The sequence below is a fragment of the Oncorhynchus gorbuscha genome, linkage group LG03 (genome assembly GCF_021184085.1).
Source record: "Oncorhynchus gorbuscha isolate QuinsamMale2020 ecotype Even-year linkage group LG03, OgorEven_v1.0, whole genome shotgun sequence".
Classification (NCBI taxonomy): Eukaryota; Metazoa; Chordata; class Actinopteri; order Salmoniformes; family Salmonidae; genus Oncorhynchus; species Oncorhynchus gorbuscha.
Window position 1 is genome coordinate 104742147 of NC_060175.1, and position 16514 is coordinate 104758660.

General features: G+C 45.6%; 1 protein-coding gene across 2 annotated transcripts in view; it reads left to right on the forward strand.

Annotated features, from left to right (window-relative positions):
- The window catches only part of cacna1fb (calcium channel, voltage-dependent, L type, alpha 1F subunit), a 216092-nt gene that overhangs the window by 56369 nt on the left and 143209 nt on the right, over positions 1-16514 (forward strand). For both annotated transcript variants that reach the window (XM_046344773.1, XM_046344774.1), the window contains exons 4-6: positions 5493-5632; positions 8745-8899; positions 16301-16453. In XM_046344773.1, the coding sequence (XP_046200729.1) occupies positions 5493-5632; positions 8745-8899; positions 16301-16453 (448 nt within the window). The remainder of the gene's footprint in view (positions 1-5492; positions 5633-8744; positions 8900-16300; positions 16454-16514) is intronic.

A 16514-nucleotide genomic window follows, 5' to 3' on the forward strand; every position in this document is an offset into this window, starting at 1 on the left:
GTATTCTGAGTCATTTAGTTGTTAGTATTCTGAGTCATCTAGTTGTTAGTATTCTGAGTCATCTAGTTGTTAGTATTCTGAGTCATCTAGTTGTTATTAGTTGTTAGTATTCTGAGTCATCTAGTTGTTATTAGTTGTTAGTATTCTGAGTCATCTAGTTGTTATTAGTTGTTAGTATTCTGAGTCATTTAGTTGTTAGTATTCTGAGTCATCTAGTTGTTATTAGTTGTTAGTATTCTGAGTCATCTAGTTGTTAGTATTCTGAGTCATCTAGTTGTTATTAGTTGTTAGTGTTCAGAGTCATCTAGTTGTTATTAGTTGTTAGTATTCTGAGTCATCTAGTTGTTATTAGTTGTTAGTATTCTGAGTCATCTAGTTGTTATTAGTTGTTAGTATTCTGAGTCATCTAGTTGTTATTAGTTGTTAGTATTCTGAGTCATCTAGTTGTTATTAGTTGTTAGTATTCTGAGTCATCTACTTGTTAGTATTCTGAGTCATCTAGTTGTTATTAGTTGTTAGTATTCTGAGTCATATAGTTGTTATTAGTTGTTAGTATTCTGAGTCATCTAGTTGTTAGTATTCTGAGTCATCTAGTTGTTATTAGTTGTTAGTATTCTGAGTCATCTAGTTGTTATTAGTTGTTAGTATTCTGAGTCATCTAGTTGTTATTAGTTGTTAGTATTCTGAGTCATCTAGTTGTTATTAGTTGTTAATATTCGTAATCTTCAGCTCCGTTCAACCCATCTTTGCCACCATCCATGTTGAATTTCTACTTGTCATTGTCACGTTCTGACCTTAGTTCTTGTGTGTTTTCCTTGTTTTAGTGTTGGTCAGGACGTGAGCTGGGTGAGCATTCTATGCTGTGTGTCTAGTGTGTCTATTTCTATGTTTGGCCTGATATGGTTCTCAATCAGAGGCAGGTGTTAGTCATTGTCTCTGATTGTCATAAACGTTCTGAACCTTTCTATTCCCATAAGAAATTTATTTTTTGTTTGTTGCTAAAAGTATTATTATATTATTGATCGATTGACTATCAAATCAAATGTATTTATATAGCCCTTCGTACATCAGCTGATGTCACAAAGTGCTGCACAGAAACCCAGCCTAAACCCCAAACTGCAAGCAATGCAGGTGTAAAAGCACGGTTGGCTAGGAAAAACTCCCTAGAAAGGCCACAACCTAGGAAGAAACCTAGAGAGGAGCCAGGCTATATGGGGTGGCCAGTCCTCTTCTGGCTGTGCCGGGTGGAGATTAGAAACCTAGAGAGGAACCAGGCTATGTGGGGTGGCCAGTCCTCTTCTGACTGTGCCGGGTGGAGATTATAACATATGACTATGACTTTTCAGATCACCTGGTTGTGCTACCTGCAAGGTTTGCTCCAGGTAAATGTTGCAATTCTTCCGCCATTCACGGACCTGTGACCAAAAAACAAGCTACATATGGACAGTACCAAAATACATACTCTGCCTCTTCACCGCAAAATCTGCAGATCTGGGAAGGTTGTATCACCCAAATATCTCTCGGTCTTGTTGGTTACAAACTTCTTCCGTTTAAGAATGATGGAGGCCACTGTGTTCTTGGGGACCTTCAATGCTGCAGAATGATGGAGGCCACTGTGTTCTTGGGGACCTTCAATGCTGCAGAATGATGGAGGCCACTGTGTTCTTGGGGACCTTCAATGCTGCAGAATGATGGAGGCCACTGTGTTCTTGGAGACCTTCAATGCTGCAGAATGATGGAGGCCACTGTGTCCTTGGGGACCTTCAATGCTGCAGAATGATGGAGGCCACTGTGTTCTTGAGGACCTTCAATGCTGCAGAATGATGGAGGCCACTGTGTTCTTGGGGACCTTCAATGCTGCAGAATGATGGAGGCCACTGTGTTCTTGGGGACCTTCAATGCTGCAGAATGATGGAGGCCACTGTGTTCTTGGGGACCTTCAATGCTGCAGAATGATGGAGGCCACTGTGTTCTTGAGGACCTTCAATGCTGCAGAATGATGGAGGCCACTGTGTTCTTGGGGACCTTCAATGCTGCAGAAATGTTTTGCTACCCTTCCCCAGATCTGTGCCTCGACACAATCCTGTCTCGGAGCTCTACAGACAATTCCTTCGACCTCCTGGCTTGGGTTTTGCTTTGACATGCACCTGTCAACTGTGGGACCTTATATAGACAGGCGTGTGCCTTTCCAACCCAATCAATTGAATTCACCACAGATGGACTCCAATCAGGTTGTAGAAACATCTCAAGGATGATCAATGAAAACAGGAAGCACCTGAGCTCATAGCAAAGGGTCTGAATACTTAAATAAGGTATTATTGTTTTTCATTTTGAATACATTTGCAAACGTTTCTAAAAATTGTTTTCGCTTTGTCATTATTGGGGTATCGTGTGTAGATTGCTGAGGAAAAGTTTTTATTTAATGTATTCCGGGATAAGGCTGTAACGTTACAACATGTGGAAGAAGTCAAGGGGTCTGAAGCCCCTGTATCACAATGTATATGAGGGACGTGTGTGTGTGTGTGTGTGTGTGTGTGTGTGTGTGTGTGTGTGTGTGTGTGTGTGTGTGTGTGTGTGTGTGTGTGTGTGTGTGTGTGTGTGTGTGTGTGTGTGTGTGTGTGTGTGTGTGTGTGTGTGTGTGTGTGTGTGTGTGTGTGTGTGTGTTTGCCTGTCTCTGTGTATGTGTGCAAATGCGCACATATGTGTTTGTAGTAGCAGGCCAGGCCAGTGTATGTGTGAGGCAGTGTCTCTGTGTGTGTGTATGTATCCGTGTGTGTGTGTGTCAGGTCTGGGCAGTGTGTGTGTCAGGTCTGGGCAGTGTGTGTGTGTCAGGTCTGGGCAGTGTGTGTGCCAATCCATCCAGACAAAGAGTTATGGAGAGACAGAGAGAGGGATAATGGCAGACTGGTAATCCTGTGGAAGGCTCACTAACTCCTTTGTCTACGAGCAAACATAGTCTACAGTCCTCTCCTCTACTAGCAAACATAGTCTACAGTCCTCTCCTCTACTAGCAAACATAGTCTACAGTCCTCTCCTCTACTAGCAAACATATTCTACAGTCCTCTCCTCTACTAGCAAACATATTCTATAGTCCTCTCCTCTAATACCAAACATATTCTACAGTCCTCTAATACCAAACATATTCTACAGCCCTCTCCTCTACTACCAAACACATTCTACAGTCCTCTCCTCTACTACCAAACACATTCTACAGTCCTCTCCTCTAATACCAAACATATTCTACAGTCCTCTCCTCTACTAGCAAACATAGTCTACAGTCCTCTCCTCTACTAGCAAACATAGTCTACAGTCCTCTCCTCTACTAGCAAACATAGTCTACAGTCCTCTCCTCTACTAGCAAACATAGTCTACAGTCCTCTCCTCTACTAGCAAACATAGTCTACAGTCCTCTCCTCTACTAGCAAACATAGTCTACAGTCCTCTCCTCTACTAGCAAACATAGTCTACAGTCCTCTCCTCTACTAGCAAACATAGTCTACAGTCCTCTCCTCTAATACCAAACATAGTCTACAGTCCTCTCCTCTACTAGCAAACATATTCTACAGTCCTCTCCTCTACTAGCAAACATATTCTACAGTCCTCTCCTCTACTAGCAAACATAGTCTACAGTCCTCTCCTCTACTAGCAAACATATTCTACAGTCCTCTCCTCTAATACCAAACATATTCTACAGTCCTCTCCTCTACTAGCAAACATATTCTACAGTCCTCTCCTCTACTAGCAAACATAGTCTACAGTCCTCTCCTCTACTAGCAAACATATTCTACAGTCCTCTCCTCTACTAGCAAACATATTCTACAGTCCTCTCCTCTAATACCAAACATATTCTACAGTCCTCTCCTCTACTAGCAAACATATTCTACAGTCCTCTCCTCTACTAGCAAACATAGTCTACAGTCCTCTCCTCTACTAGCAAACATATTCTACAGTCCTCTCCTCTACTAGCAAACATATTCTACAGTCCTCTCCTCTAATACCAAACATATTCTACAGTCCTCTAATACCAAACATAATTCTACAGTCCTCTCCTCTACTAGCAAACATATTCTACAGTCCTCTCCTCTAATACCAAACATATTCTACAGTCCTCTAATACCAAACATATTCTACAGCCCTCTCCTCTACTACCAAACACATTCTACAGTCCTCTCCTCTAATACCAAACATATTCTACAGTCCTCTAATACCAAACATAATTCTACAGCCCTCTCCTCTACTACCAAACACATTCTACAGTCCTCTCCTCTAATACCAAACACATTCTACAGTCCTCTCCTCTAATACCAAACATATTCTACAGTCCTCTAATACCAAACATAATTCTACAGCCCTCTCCTCTACTACCAAACACATGCTACAGTCCTCTCCTCTAATACCAAACACATTCTACAGTCCTCTCCTCTAATACCAAACACATTCTACAGTCCTCTCCTCTAATACCAAACACATTCTACAGTCCTCTAATACCAAACACATTCCACAGTCCTCTCTATGGGTTGGCTCAAGACTAACTGTACTGTCTACTGTCTAATAATATTCAGTAAAAAGATGTAGAAACTACCTCACACGCTCTCTCACAAACCCCCTCTCATAGACTGGTCCTTTCAGCCAGATCTCTCACAAAACCCCTCTCCCAATTTGTAAGTCGCTCTGGATAAGAGCGTCTGCTAAATGACTTAAATGTAATGTAAATGTCATAGACTGGTCATTTCAGCCAGATCTCTCACAAAGCCACTCTCATAGACTGGTCCTTTCAGCCAGATCTCTCACAAAGCCACTCTCATAGACTGGTCCTTTCAGCCAGATCTCTCACAAAGCCACTCTCATAGACTGGTCATTTCAGCCAGATCTCTCACAAACCCCCTCTCATAGACTGGTCCTTTCAGCCAGATCTCTCACAAAGCCTCTCTCATAGACTGGTCCTTTTGAGCCAGATCTCTCACAAAGCCACTCTCATAGACTGGTCATTTCAGCCAGATCTCTCACAAACCCCCTCTCATAGACTGGTCCTTTCAGCCAGATCTCTCACAAAGCCTCTCTCATAGACTGGTCCTTTCAGCCAGATCTCTCACAAAGCCACTCTCATAGACTGGTCCTTTCAGCCAGATCTCTCACAAAGCCACTCTCATAGACTGGTCCTTTCAGCCAGATCTCTCACAAACCCCCTCTCATAGACTGATCCTTTCAGCCAGATCTCTCACAAACCCCCTCTCATAGACTGGTCCTTTCAGCCAGATCTCTCACAAAGCCTCTCTCATAGACTGGTCCTTTTGAGCCAGATCTCTCAGAAAGCCTCTCTCATAGACTGGTTCTTTCACTTTTTACATTTGCGTAATTGAACATACACTCTCATCGTACTTAAAAACAAAACAAAAAAAGTATGTTGTTCACGCCTGCCTGGTGGAAATGTTGAATTCACAGATGTAACGTCTGATATTGTTTCTTTGTTTTTTTGTCTCGTATTTCTCCAGGAACAAGTGGAATATGTGTTTCTGATTATCTTCACCATTGAGACCTTCCTGAAGATCTTGGCTTATGGCTTAGTGATGCACCCCAGCTCCTACATTCGCAACGGATGGAACTTGTTGGACTTTGTCATTGTCATCGTCGGGTAAAACAGAATGGTCATTTTACCTGCTCCAACTCCTATTGTTAGAATCGTCCACTACCTCTTAAGGTTGTCTTCTCCCCTTTTCATTTCTACCACGTTCTATCTCTCTTCCAACTCTCCTCCATCTCTCCTCCATCTCTCTCCTCAATCTCTCCTCCATCTCTCCTCCATGTCCCCTCAATGTCTCCTCAATGTTTCGTCCATCTCTCTCCAATGTCTCCTCCATCTCTCCTCCATCTCTCCTCAATGTCTCCTCCAACTCTCCTCCATCTCTCCTCCATCTCTCTCCTCCATCCCTCTCCTCAATCTGTCCTCCATCTCTCCTCAATGTCCCCTCAATGTCTCCTCCATCTCTCTCCTCCATCTCTCCTCAATGTCTCCTCAATCTGTCCTCCATCTCTCCTCAATGTCCCCTCAATGTCTCCTCCATCTCTCTCCTCCATCTCTCCTCGATGTCTCCTCAATCTCTCCTCCATCTCTCCTCCAACTCTCTCCTCCATCTCTCCTCTATCACTCCTCCATCTCTACTCCATCTCTCCTCCATCTCTCCTCCATCTCTCTCCTCAATCTCTCCTCCATATCTCTCCTCAATCTCTCCTCCATCCCTCTCCTCCATGTCTCCTCCATATCTCTCCTCAATCTCTCCTCCATCCCTCTCCTCCATGTCTCCCCCATCTCGCTCCTCAATCTCGCTCCTCAATCTCTCTCCTCAATCTCTCTCCTCAATCTCTCCTCCATATCTCTCCTCAATCTCTCCTCCATCTCTCTCCTCCATGTCTCTCCATATCTCTCCTCCATCTCTCCTCCATCTCTCTCCTCCATCTCTCTCCTCCATCTCTCTCCTCCATCTCTGCTCCTCTTCTCCATCCCTCCATCTCTGCTCCTCTTCTCCATCCCTCCATCTCTGCTCCATCTCTCTCCTCCATCTCTCTCCTCCATCTCTCTCCTCCATCTCTCTCCTCAATCTCGCCTCCATCTCTCTTCTCCATCTCTCTCCTCCATCGCTCCTCCATCCCTCTCCTCCATCTCTCCTCCTTCTCTCTCCTCCATCTCTGCTCCTCTTCTCCATCTCTCCATCTCTGCTCCTCTTCTCCATCCCTCCATCTCTCTCCTCCATCTCTCTCCTCCATCTCTCTCCTCCATCTCCCCTCCATCTCTCCTCCATCTCTCTCCTCTCCTCCATCTCTGCTCCTCTCCTCCATCTCTCTTCTCTGTCTCAACTGTTCCTTGTTTATTTATTAACTTAATCTCTTCTCACTATTCCCTCTATCATTATCACATAGAATATCATCAGGTTGACTTCCCCATGTATCTCTCCTCCATCTCTGCTCCTCTCCTCCATCCCTCCATCTCTGCTCCTCTCCTCCTCTCCTCCATCTCTGCTCCTCTCATCCTCTCCTCCATCTCTGCTCCTCTCCTTCATCCCTCCATCTCTGCTCCTCTCCTCCACCTCTGCTCCTCTCCTCCTCTCCTCCATCTCTGCTCCTCTCCTCCTCTCCTCCATTCCTGCTCCTCTTCTCCATCCCTCCATCTCTGCTCCTCTCCTCCTCTCCCCATCTCTGCTCCTCTCCTTCATCCCTCCATCTCTGCTCCTCTCCTTCATCCCTCCATCTCTGCTCCTCTCCTTCATCCCTCCATCTCTGCTCCTCTCCTTCATCCCTCCATCTCTGCTCCTCTCCTTCATCCCTCCATCTCTGCTCCTCTCCTTCATCCCTCCATCTCTGCTCCTCTCCTCCTCTCCTCCATCTCTGCTCCTCTCCTTCATCCCTCCATCTCTGCTCCTCTCCTCCAACCCCCTCATCTCCCCCATCTCTTCCCTTTGCTCTCTCTCCTGCTTATGGTTAATCTGGATCTAGAATGATCGGGCAGTCTCTGGTATACAAACCCACCCCCCTCCCTTTCTCTTTCTCTCCCATCTCACTGCCTCTCTTTCTCCCTCCCCTGTCCCTGTTCGTCTCTTAATCTGACCCAGACTCCCTTGGCTTTCCTCTCTTCCCTCTCTCTCTCTCTTTCTCTCTTTCTCTCTTTCTCTCTTTACCTCTCCCTCTCTCTAGCTCTCTCACTATCTCTTCTCCTCTTTCTCTCTCTCTCTTTCTCTCTCTCTCTCTCTCTCTCTCTCTCTCTCTCTCTCTCTCTCTCTCTCTCTCTCTCTCTCTCTCTCTCTCTCTCTCTCTCTCTCTTTCTCTCTCTCTTGCTCTCTCACTATCTCTTCTCCTCTCTCTCTTTGTCTATCACTGGGCTTAAAGCTCCTTAGTGGATACATGTTGATGGGAATCAGTCTACAATTGCAAAAACACTATAGGGCACAACAACAAAGCAATAACAAATAAAAAAGCCATTGTACAATACGGCCCTATGTAGCAGGCTATCCTGATCTCAGTCTGGGGTAGACAACTCCTCCTGATCTCAGTCTGGGGTAGACAACTCCTCCTGATCTTAGTCTGGGGTAGACAACTCCTCCTGTTCTCAGTCTGGGGTAGACAACTCCTCCTGATCTCAGTCTGGGGTAGACAACTCCTCCTGTTCTCAGTCTGGGGTAGACAACTCCTCCTGATCTCAGTCTGGGGTAGACAACTCCTCCTGATCTCAGTCTGGGGTAGACAACTCCTCCTGATCTCAGTCTGGGGTAGACAACTCCTCCTGTTCTCAGTCTGGGGTAGACAACTCCTCCTGATCTCAGTCTGGGGTAGACAACTCCTCCTGATCTCAGTCTTGATGTGTGTCATGTCATGGTGTTGGCTAAAGTACGAGCTGACTTGACCACCAGGCTATACTTGACTACCAGGCTATACTTGACTACCAGGCTATACTTGACTACCAGGCTATACTTGACTACCAGACTATACTTGACTACCAGGCTATACTTGACTACCAGGCTATACTTGACTACCAGGCTATACTTGACTACCAGACTATACTTGACTACCAGACTATACTTGACTACCAGGCTATACTTGACTAACTAAGGTGATGATGATGGTGATGAAGAGTATCTGTTACTCAGTAGGCCAACTAACTCAGGTGATGAGGATGGTGATGATGATGATGATGATGGCGATGATGATGTGTTATACTGTAGGCCATCTAACTCAGCTGATGATGTGTGTTCCAGGCTGTTCAGTGTCGTCCTGGAGACGATGACCCATAAGGCCACTGGGGAGGCTGCGTCGACCCACCATGTGCCAGGGAAGCCTGGAGGTCTGGACGTCAAAGCTCTCCGAGCCTTCAGAGTACTGAGGCCCCTACGGCTGGTCTCAGGAGTACCTAGTGAGTAGAGGGGGGAAGGGGTTGTGTGAGTGAGTGAGTGAGTGAGTGAGTGAGTGAGTGAGTGAGTGAGTGAGTGAGTGAGTGAGTGAGTGAGTGAGTGAGTGTGTGAGTGTGTGAGTGTGTGAGTGAGTGAGTCTGAGGGAGGTTGTGCACGTACGTGTCTGTATATAAGCATGTTTTACAGTGTTTGTGATTCCATCACATTGTGGAATCACATAGCAGAAGCAGAAGGGAACTGGTTTTGTGTAAAGGCAGGGTTGTGTAGTTGTAACCTTTCACGGACAGATTTGCGTAAACTGGTATTGTAGAATCTGTCGGGAATGGAATGGGACACGTGGTCTAAGGAGCAACATTACTTCTGGTGTTTGGGGTTTGGATAAATCCCAATTTCGCAGGTGCTACCCTTTCGTACGGGTGACGGGAACATTCACCACCTAACTTTTAAAGAGAGGGATTGTGGAGCTCCTCGTTGTAGCATTTTCTTGATCTCTTAACAGGTATGAATCTAGAACTTCACCAAAGACTTTAAGAGTTCTCTGTTCAGCGAGATTAGTGTTTGTGTACATCAACCAAGAAGCTAATCTTCTGGAATAGTGTCTGTGATTCATCACATTACGGCAGCACAGGCCTGTACACTTCTGTGTAGTTGTATGTAGTTGAAGAGAAGACTTTATAGTTCTGTGTAGTTGTATGGAACTGAAGAGAAGACTGTATATTTCTGTGTAGTTGTATGGAGCTGAAGAGAAGACTGTATATTTCTGTGTAGTTGTATGGAGCTGAAGAGAAGACTATAGTTCTGTGTAGTTGAAGAGAAGACTGTATAGTTCTGTGTAGTTGTATGGAGCTGAAGAGAAGACTATAGTTCTGTGTAGTTGAAGAGGAGACTGTATAGTTCTGTGTAGTTGTATGGAGATGAAGAGGAGACTGTATAGTTATGTGTAGTTGTATGGAGCTGAAGAGAAGACTGTATAGTTCTGTGTAGTTGTATGGAGCTGAAGAGAAGACTGTATATTTCTGTGTAGTTGTATGGAGTTGAAGAGAAGACTGTATAGTTCTGTGTAGTTGTATGAGGCTGAAGATAAGACTGTATAGTTCTGTGTAGTTGAAGAGAAGACTGTATAGTTCTGTGTAGCTGAAGAGAAGACTATAGTTCTGTGTAGTTGTATGGAGATGAAGGGAGACTGTATAGTTCTGTGTAGTTGTATGGAGCTGAAGAGAAGACTGTATAGTTCTGTGTAGTTGTATGGAACTGAAGAGAAGACTGTATAGTTCTGTGTAGTTGAAGAGAAGACTGTATATTTCTGTGTAGTTGTATGGAACTGAAGAGAAGACTGTATAGTTCTGTGTAGTTGTATGGAGCTGAAGAGAAGACTGTATATTTCTGTGTAGTTGAAGAGAAGACTGTATAGTTCTGTGTAGCTGAAGAGAAGACTGTATAGTTATGTGTAGTTGAAGAGAAGACTATAGTTCTGTGTAGTTGTATGGAACTGAAGAGAAGACTGTATAGTTCTGTGTAGTTGTATGGAACTGAAGAGAAGACTGTATAGTTCTGTGTAGTTGAAGAGAAGACTGTATAGTTCTGTGTAGTTGTATGGAGCTGAAGAGAAGACTATAGTTCTGTGTAGTTGAAGAGAAGGCTGTATAGTTCTGTGTAGTTGTATGGAGATGAAGGGAGACTGTATAGTTCTGTGTAGTTGTATGGAGATGAAGGGAGACTGTATAGTTCTGTGTAGTTGAAGAGAAGACTGTATAGTTCTGTGTAGTTGAAGAGAAGACTGTATAGTTCTGTGTAGTTGTATGGAGATGAAGGGAGACTGTATAGTTCTGTGTAGTTGTATGGAGATGAAGGGAGACTGTATAGTTCTGTGTAGTTGTATGGAGATGAAGGGAGACTGTATAGTTCTGTGTAGTTGAAGAGAAGACTGTATAGTTCTGTGTAGTTGTATGGAGATGAAGGGAGACTGTATAGTTCTGTGTAGTTGAAGAGGAGACTGTATAGTTCTGTGTAGTTGAAGAGAAGACTGTATAGTTCTGTGTAGCGTGGTTGGATCTGCTCTCCATGGTTGACTGCTAACTAAAGCCCCCAGAGACTTGGCTGTTGTTCGTTCCCACACAAGAACTTGACTCATGTTGCGCTCCTCAGGCCATGCCATGCTATATAAACATTTAGAGGGACCAGGCTCTACGACACTCACACATGGACACGCACGCATGCCCGCAAACATGCAGGCGCGCACATGCTATGACACACACACACATACACAGGAGGTGATCACAGACACACATAGAGAGGACCAGGAGGTGATGACAGACACACCTAGAGAGGACCAGGAAGTGATGGCAGACACATGTAGAGAGGACCAGGAGGTGATGACATACACACCTGGAGAGGACCAGGAAGTGATGACAGACACACGTAAAGAGGACCAGGAGGTGATGACAGACATATGTAGAGAGGACCAGAAGGTGATGACAGACACACCTAGAGAGGACCAGGAAGTGATGACAGACACACGTAAAGAGGACCAGGAGGTGATGACAGACACACGTAGAGAGGACCGGGAGGTGATGACAGACACACCTAGAGAGGACCAGGAGGTGATGACAGACATATGTAGAGAGGACCAGGAGGTGATGACAGACATATGTAGAGAGGACCAGGAGGTGATGACAGACACATGTAGAGAGGACCAGAAGGTGATGACAGACATATGTAGAGAGGACCGGGAGGTGATGACAGACACATGTAGAGAGGACCAGAAGGTGATGACAGACATATGTAGAGAGGACTGGGAGGTGATGACAGACACATGTAGAGAGGACCAGGAGGTGATGACAGACATATGTAGAGAGGACCAGGAGGTGATGACAGACACATGTAGAGAGGACCAGGAGGTGATGACAGACATATGTAGAGAGGACTGGGAGGTGATGACAGACACACGTAGAGAGGACCAGGAGGTGATGACAGACACACCTAGAGAGGACCAGGAGGTGATGACAGACACACGTAGAGAGGACCAGGAAGTGATGACAGAAGTTTGAACAACTACAATCTCTCATTATCAAAATAATGTTGACTCACAAATGACTGCTTTGTACTTCTTTGAATTGAATTGAATTGTGTGTGTGTGTGTGTGTGTGTGTGTGTGTGTGTGTGTGTGTGTGTGTGTGTGTGTGTGTGTGTGTGTGTGTGTGTGTGTGTGTGTGTGTGTGTGTGTGTGTGTGTGTGTGTGTGTTGTAGCCTTTGAGTAAAACATCTTGCTCTGAAGGTCTGGAGATCGTATTGAACTCCATGATGAAGGCCATGCTGCCCCTGCTCCACTTTGTGTGTGTGTGTATGTGTGTGTGTATATGGGTGTGTGTATAAGTGTGTGCTCATCCCACACAAGAATGCATTAGCTAGCGCTAGTTGGCTGTGCCTGCGCCAAAACTGTGATATTTTCTATCCTGTAGCTCTTGTTCTCCATCTTCTTTTTAAACGTTTTCTGCACTTTTATTTCCACGACTGATCAAAACTATTTCTCTCATATTTCTCAAATTGCTGTATCGAATCGCAATACATAGAATCAATTCCCAGACCTCAAGGACATGATTTATTCCTGTGTGTCTAATGACCAGTGGACTGACCAGTGTGTTGACCAGTGGACTGACCAGTGGACTGACCAGTGTGTTGACTAGTGTGTTGACCAGTGGACTGACCAGTGTGTTGACCAGTGGACTGACCAGTGGACTGACCAGTGTGTTGACTAGTCTACTGACCAGTGGACTGACCAGTGTGTTGACTAGTCTACTGACCAGTAGACTGACCAGTCGACTGACCAGTGTGTTGACTAGTCTACTGACCAGTGGACTGACCAGTGGACTGACCAGTGTGTTGACTAGTCTACTGACCAGTGGACTGACCAGTGGACTGACCAGTGGACTGACCAGTGTGTTGACCAGTCTACTGGACAGTGTGTTGACTAGTGGACTGACCAGTATGTTGACCAGTCTACTGGACAGTGTGTTGACTAGTGGACTGACCAGTGTGTTGACCAGTCTACAGGACAGTGTGTTGACTAGTGTGTTGACAGTTGGTTGACCAGTATGTTGACTACTGTGTTGACTACTGTGTTGACTAGTGTGTTGACCAGTGTGTTGACTAGTGTGTTGACCAGTATGTTGAATAGTGTGTTGACCAGTGGACTGACCAGTGGACTGACCAGTGTGTTGACTAGTGTGTTGACCAGTATGTTGACCAGTCTACTGGACAGTGTGTTGACTAGTGTGTTGACAGTTGGTTGACCAGTATGTTGACTAGTGTGTTGACCAGTGTGTTGACTAGTGTGTTGACCAGTGTGTTGACTAGTGTGTTGACCAGTGTGTTGACCAGTGTGTTGACAGTTGGTTGACCAGTATGTTGACTAGTGTGTTGACCAGTGTGTTGACTAGTGTGTTGACCAGTGGACTGACCAGTGGACTGACCAGTGTGTTGACTAGTGTGTTGACCAGTATGTTGACCAGTCTACTGGACAGTGTGTTGACTAGTGTGTTGACAGTTGGTTGACCAGTATGTTGACTAGTGTGTTGACCAGTGTGTTGACTAGTGTGTTGACCAGTGTGTTGACTAGTGTGTTGACCAGTGTGTTGACAGTGTGTTGACCAGTGTGTTGACAGTTGGTTGACCAGTATGTTGACTAGTGTGTTGACCAGTGTGTTGACTAGTGTGTTGACCAGTGTGTTGACCAGTGTGTTGACAGTGTGTTGACCAGTGTGTTGACCAGTGTGTTGACAGTGTGTTGACCAGTGTGTTGATCAGTATGTTGACCAGTGTGTTGACAGTGTGTTGACTAGTGTGTTGACTAGTGTGTTGACAGTGTGTTGACTATTGTGTTGACTTGTGTTGACAGTGTGTTGACCAGTGTGTTGACAGTGTGTTGACCAGTCTACTGGACAGTGTGTTGACCAGTGTGTTGACAGTGTGTTAACTAGTGTGTTGACTAGTGTGTTGACAGTGTGTTGACCAGTGTGTTGACAGTGTGTTGACCAGTCTACTGGACAGTGTGTTGACTAGTGTGTTGACCAGTGTGTTGACAGTGTGTTGACCAGTGTGTTGACAGTGTGTTGACCAGTGTGTTGACAGTGTGTTGACCAGTCTACTGGACAGTGTGTTGACTAGTGTGTTGACCAGTGTGTTGACAGTGTGTTGACCAGTGTGTTGACCAGTGTGTTGACAGTTGGTTGACCAGTATGTTGACTAGTGTGTTGACCAGTTTGTTGACTAGTGTGTTGACCAGTGTGTTGACAGTGTGTTGACCAGTGTGTTGACCAGTGTGTTGACAGTTGGTTGACCAGTATGTTGACTAGTGTGTTGACCAGTGTGTTGACAGTGTGTTGACCAGTGTGTTGACCAGTGTGTTGACAGTTGGTTGACCAGTATGTTGACTAGTGTGTTGACCAGTGTGTTGACTAGTGTGTTTACCAGTGTGTTGATCATTATGTTGACTAGTGTGTTGACCAGTATGTTTACCCGTGTGTTGACCAGTGTGTTGACCAGTGTGTTGACAGTGTGTTGACCAGTCTACTGGACAGTGTGTTGACAGTGTGTTGACCAGTCTACTGGACAGTGTGTTGACCAGTGTGTTGACCAGTCTACTGGACAGTGTGTTGTCAGTGTGTTGACCAGTGTGTTGTCAGTGTGTTGACCAGTGTGTTGACAGTGTATTGACCAGTGTGTTGACCAGTCTACTGGGACCGTGTGTTGACCAGTGTGTTGACAGTGTATTGACCAGTGTGTTGACCAGTCTACTGGGACCGTGTGTTGACCAGTGTGTTGACAGTGTATTGACCAGTGTGTTGACCAGTCTACTGGGACCGTGTGTTGACCAGTGTGTTGACCAGTGTGTTGACCAGTCTACTGGGACCGTGTGTTGACCAGTGTGTTGACCAGTGTGTTGACCAGTCTACTGGGACCGTGTGTTGTCAGTGTGTTGACCAGTGTGTTGACCAGTGTGTTGACCAGTATATTGACCAGTCTACTGGACAGTGTGTTGTTAGTGTGTTGACCAGTGTGTTGACCAGTGTGTTGACCAGTGTACTGGGACCGTGTGTTGTCAGTGTGTTGACCAGTGTGTTGACAAGTGTGTTGACCAGTGTGTTGACCAGTCTACTGGAACCGTGTGTTGTCAGTGTGTTGACCAGTGTGTTGTCAGTGTGTTGACGAGTGTGTTGACCAGTGTGTTGACCAGTGTGTTGACCAGTGTATTGACCAGTCTACTGGACAGTGTGTTGGCAGTGTGTTGACATTGTGTTGACAGTGTGTTGACCAGTATACTGGACAGTGTGTTGACAGTGTGTTGACAGTGTGTTGACCAGTCTACCGGACAGTGTGTTGACCAGTCTACTGGACAGTGTGTTGACAGCGTGTTGACAGTGTGTTGACAGTGTGTTGACCAGTCTACCGGACAGTGTTTTGACAGTGTGTTGACCAGTCTACCGGACAGTGTGCTGACCAGTGTTTTGACAGTGTGTTGACCAGTGTGTTGACAGTGTGTTGACAGTGTGTTGACCAGTCTACTGGACAGTGTGTTGACCAGTCTACTGGACAGTGTGTTGACAGTGTGTTGACAGTGTGTTGACCAGTCTACTGGACAGTGTGTTGACAGTGTGTTGACCAGTGTATTGACCAGTCTACTGGACAGTGTGTTGTCAGTGTGTTGACCAGTGTGTTGACCAGTCTACCGGACAGTGTGTTGACCAGTGTGTTGACAGTGTGTTGACAGTGTGTTGACCAGTCTACTGGACAGTGTGTTGACCAGTCTACTGGACAGTGTGCTGACCAGTGTTTTGACAGTGTGTTGACCAGTGTGTTGACAGTGTGTTGACCAGTCTACTGGACAGTGTGTTGACCAGTCTACTGGACAGTGTGTTGACAGTGTGTTGACAGTGTGTTGACCAGTCTACTGGACAGTGTGTTGACCAGTGTGTTGACCAGTGTGTTGACCAGTCTACTGGACAGTGTGTTGACAGTGTGTTACCAGTGTGTTGACCAGTCTACTGGACAGTGTGTTGACAGTGTGTTGACAGTGTGTTAACCAGTCTACTGGACAGTGTGTTGACAGTGTGTTACCAGTGTGTTAACCAGTCTACTGGACAGTGTGTTGACAGTGTGTTGACAGTGTGTTACCAGTGTGTTGACCAGTCTACTGGACAGTGTGTTGACAGTGTGTTGACAGTGTGTTGACAGTGTGTTGACAGTGTGTGGACAGTGTGTTGACAGTGTGTTGACAGTGTGTTGACAGTGTGTTGACAGTGTGTTGACAGTGTGTTACCAGTGTGTTGACAGTGTGTTGACAGTGTGTTACCAGTGTGTTGACAGTGTGTTGACAGTGTGTTGACCAGTGTGCTGTGTGTCTTCAGGTCTTCAGATCGTATTGAACTCCATCATGAAGGCCATGCTGCCTCTGCTCCACATCGCCCTGCTGGTCCTGTTCGTCATCATCATCTATGCCATCATCGGCCTCGAGCTGTTCATAGGACGGATGCATAAATCCTGCTACTACATCGGCACAGGTAGACAGGGGACATAACACACACACACACACACGCACATGCACACGCACACACTGGACAG